The sequence below is a fragment of the Haplochromis burtoni genome, unplaced genomic scaffold (assembly GCF_018398535.1).
Source record: "Haplochromis burtoni strain Fernald_Lab_line unplaced genomic scaffold, NCSU_Asbu1 Contig_90, whole genome shotgun sequence".
NCBI lineage: Eukaryota > Metazoa > Chordata > Actinopteri > Cichliformes > Cichlidae > Haplochromis > Haplochromis burtoni.
In genome coordinates, this window is record NW_024582451.1 from 883,717 (window position 1) to 886,796 (window position 3,080).

General features: G+C 39.8%; 1 protein-coding gene across 1 annotated transcript; it reads left to right on the plus strand.

The window, feature by feature from the left end:
• Positions 1-383: 383 nt before the first annotated feature.
• Positions 384-2,556, plus strand: LOC102305686 (ictacalcin). Its single transcript, XM_005927612.2, has 3 exons — positions 384-512; positions 1,897-2,042; positions 2,256-2,556. The coding sequence occupies exons 2-3, from the start codon at positions 1,905-1,907 to the stop codon at positions 2,394-2,396; spliced, it is 279 nt and encodes a 92-aa protein (XP_005927674.1). The 5' UTR covers positions 384-512; positions 1,897-1,904; the 3' UTR covers positions 2,397-2,556.
• Positions 2,557-3,080: the final 524 nt, after the last annotated feature.

Sequence of the window (3,080 nt, forward strand, 5' to 3'; positions counted from 1 at the left end):
GAAGTGTGACGCTCGGCGAGAGCGGCCGTCAAATCCCTGATGCATGACCGTTACATGTCATGCATGCGGTCATGCAAGACTGTTACATGACCATTATTTATTTAATTTACTTTAATAGTCTCATGCAAAGAGTCCTCTTAAAGACACAGCACCCCAAACTTTACATTTCATATTTTATTGTCTTTTGTTCTGCAGCAATTCCAGATTCAAAAGCAGTCCTGAGATCATAACATCAGAAACATTTTGTAAAACATGCTGCAAGTTTTTAGAATTCTCCAAATCCTCAAATGCAAACATTCACTGTAACAGCACACGAGTGTGGTTTGTTAAAGAATATGTTTTAAAAAAGTGAAGGAAGGAGGAGTGGTTGGAGATGAAAGGAGCATTCTAGAGGGAGGGGGGAGGGATACTGGGTGTGGTGATGTATAAAGCATCTTTGCCACCCATTGGTTCATCACAACAGCTCTACCAAGATCAACAGTAGCCTCCAATTGTCTTAAACCTCAGCACTGGTGAGTAGAAAATCCTACAAGTGCTTTTTTTGTTTGTTATCTGCTTTTATTTGCTCGCTCTGGAAACCTTTCCTGGTGTTTTCTTGATTGTTTGTTTGTTCGTTTTGATCAAGCAATGCTCATTACAGTTAGTTTTGTATGAATGCACATTAAGAATTAGCAGAAAAGTATTGATGAACTGCAAAGTTTATCACATCCATGTGAACTTTAATGCTTAAACTTCTCTTCTTGGTTATGAAACTTGATGCTGCAAAAGACTGAGCTCATTTTGTCTGAATCCAACTAACTTGTTTGGAAACTCATTTTTACAGATGCATTAAAGTTTTTGGGGGGGTTAGGAGCGATTCTCACCTTTAACTGCAACCTAATTGAGGAATGATGCGGTACAGGTTTTGTGCTCTCTTTCCTTGTAACTCCCTTCGGTTTCCAAACTCTCTGATGCCAAAGTTTCTTCAGCTTAGCGCACCCTAGAGAGGGAAAAACATTGTATGATTCACAACATAACCACTAGCAAATCTCTTGGGTTTATACAGTCAAGTGGAAAGACGCATAATTTAGATATACTATGTTAGAAGAACAGACATCTGATGTTGCTTTGGGGACTTTAATTAAGCTGTAACCCGCTTCCTTATCTCCTTCTGCTGTTGCCATAACAATGTCCTGTGTCACTTGGCAGAGACGCTACATTAGAGACCGCTGAAAAGGGAAATAAGAGTGGTGGGGCCCAGGTGGAAATCTTGAGTTTATTTTTATCAAGCTCCACTGAGAACCCAGAGAAACTTTGGCAAAGACAAACAGTAATATCAGCCACTGTTTTCTGCTATGAACTCCAGTATGCACTTGCACATGCATATGTTTTACTGCATGTATACATATATAATTCCAGAATTTAAATATATTAGCAATGTAATTTGTAGAAGTGGTTCAAAAGTAACTGAAAGGAGCTTCACTGCATCATTATTTTAGGCAAACCTAAAATGGACCTCACAGGGTTAAACGACTCAGTCTCTTTCACTCTGGTTTTACCAAACAGGCCCTGCCTATTCCCCTTTTTCTCCCTCGTTTACTTCTAAATAATTCCTCGTGTTCCAAATATCAATGATGTCCTTTGTTAAGATCCTACATTTGACCACAATACCACGTGATTCAGCCTAATCTGCACCAGATAATGAGTCATAGCAGAATTATGTGTAAACGTTATTCTTTATAGCAGTATGTTTGCACTGAAGCATCGCAGCAATTTCCTAATGTTGTAAACCCGCTCAACATTTGGCAATAAAACCCTTTCTGATTCTGATTCTAATCAGTGTGGATTTCCTGATAAACAAATACCACTGCAGTCTCAGACGTAACATTATGTTTTCCTTCTGTCTCCCTAAACTAGCCCCAATCATGTCTCAACTCCAGCAGGGTATGGCACTGCTCATTGGCACCTTTCATAAATACTCTGGCAAGGAGGGAGACAAACTCACCCTAAGCAAGGGAGAGCTGAAGGAACTTCTTCAAACTGAGCTTGGAGACATATTTGGCGTAAGTGGTCTCTATCCTCCCTCTATCTCACACCCAGTAGGTTGCCTGAAAACACTGGCATACTGATGCAGAGCTTTTACTTTGAGAGAGTGGAAAATACACAGATTTTCCACTGTGGTTTGCGTAACTATTTGAGCAGAAGTAGGCTGAGCAGTTCTTTGTTTTATGATCACTTAGTGTCTAAATTCAAGCTAACACTTTTCTCCACTGCAGAAATCCGATGACAAGGCAAAAGTGGACAAGATCTTCAAGGATCTGGACGCAAACGCGGACGGCACTGTGGATTTTCAAGAGTACGTCACGATGGTCGCCTGCATCACTATGCTCTGCAACGAGTTCTTCTGCAAAAAATAAGGATTCGAGCGCCACCTTGGGGCCAACTGAGAGAGCTGCCGTTCGGTGACAGGAAGTGTCCCTTGACAGCTGTTTTGAAGAAGATATAAACACAAATATATGACAGTGAATTCAAACTTGTACTGAAATCCAAAATGAAATAAATCTTTTTTTTCTCTCTCTGAAAGACTAGAGTTGCATTTTGTGCATTCTTTAACTGGGAGAACTATTTGTTCCAGTATTGAGCAATTGCAGAATCTTTGGAAGGCTTATGATAACAAGAATGTTTGCCTCGAAAATCAAAATGTTTCTATCAGCAGAGTTCATGCTTTGCAGCTGAAGTATCGTCTAAGTTTCCTGAAGTGTTCAGGAAAGGAGCAATACCACTGCAAGTTCTGACAGGAAGGATGTTCCTTGTCTCATCCTGGAGATGCGGACTAAATCTACCAATTTTTTTTACTTTTTTTTTTTTTTGTTTGGATCTTTAGCCATCAGAATTGTTGTCTTAAGGCCAAGAAAGATGCCAAGCGGATTTATTTTACCAAGTGGATCATCATGGCCTTGCCATATTGGTCCATTTGATTGACCTTTATTATAATTATGAATTTATTTTATTTTCGGTTGCTACAAACGGGACAGACATGACTGGGGGATAGGACAGGGAGAAAGAATGAAAGAAAGAGAGGGAGAGAAAGAAAACCAAAG

What these genes read in the sequence shown, in the direction of transcription:
- LOC102305686 (XM_005927612.2), top strand. Translation starts at nt 1,905, where the DNA reads ATGTCTCAACTCCAGCAGGGTATGGCACTGCTCATTGGCACCTTTCAT. An exon ending in AGCTTGGAGACATATTTGGC is followed by an intron (nt 2,043 to 2,255) that starts GTAAGTGGTCTC and finishes TCTCCACTGCAG; the next exon opens with AAATCCGATGACAAGGCAAA.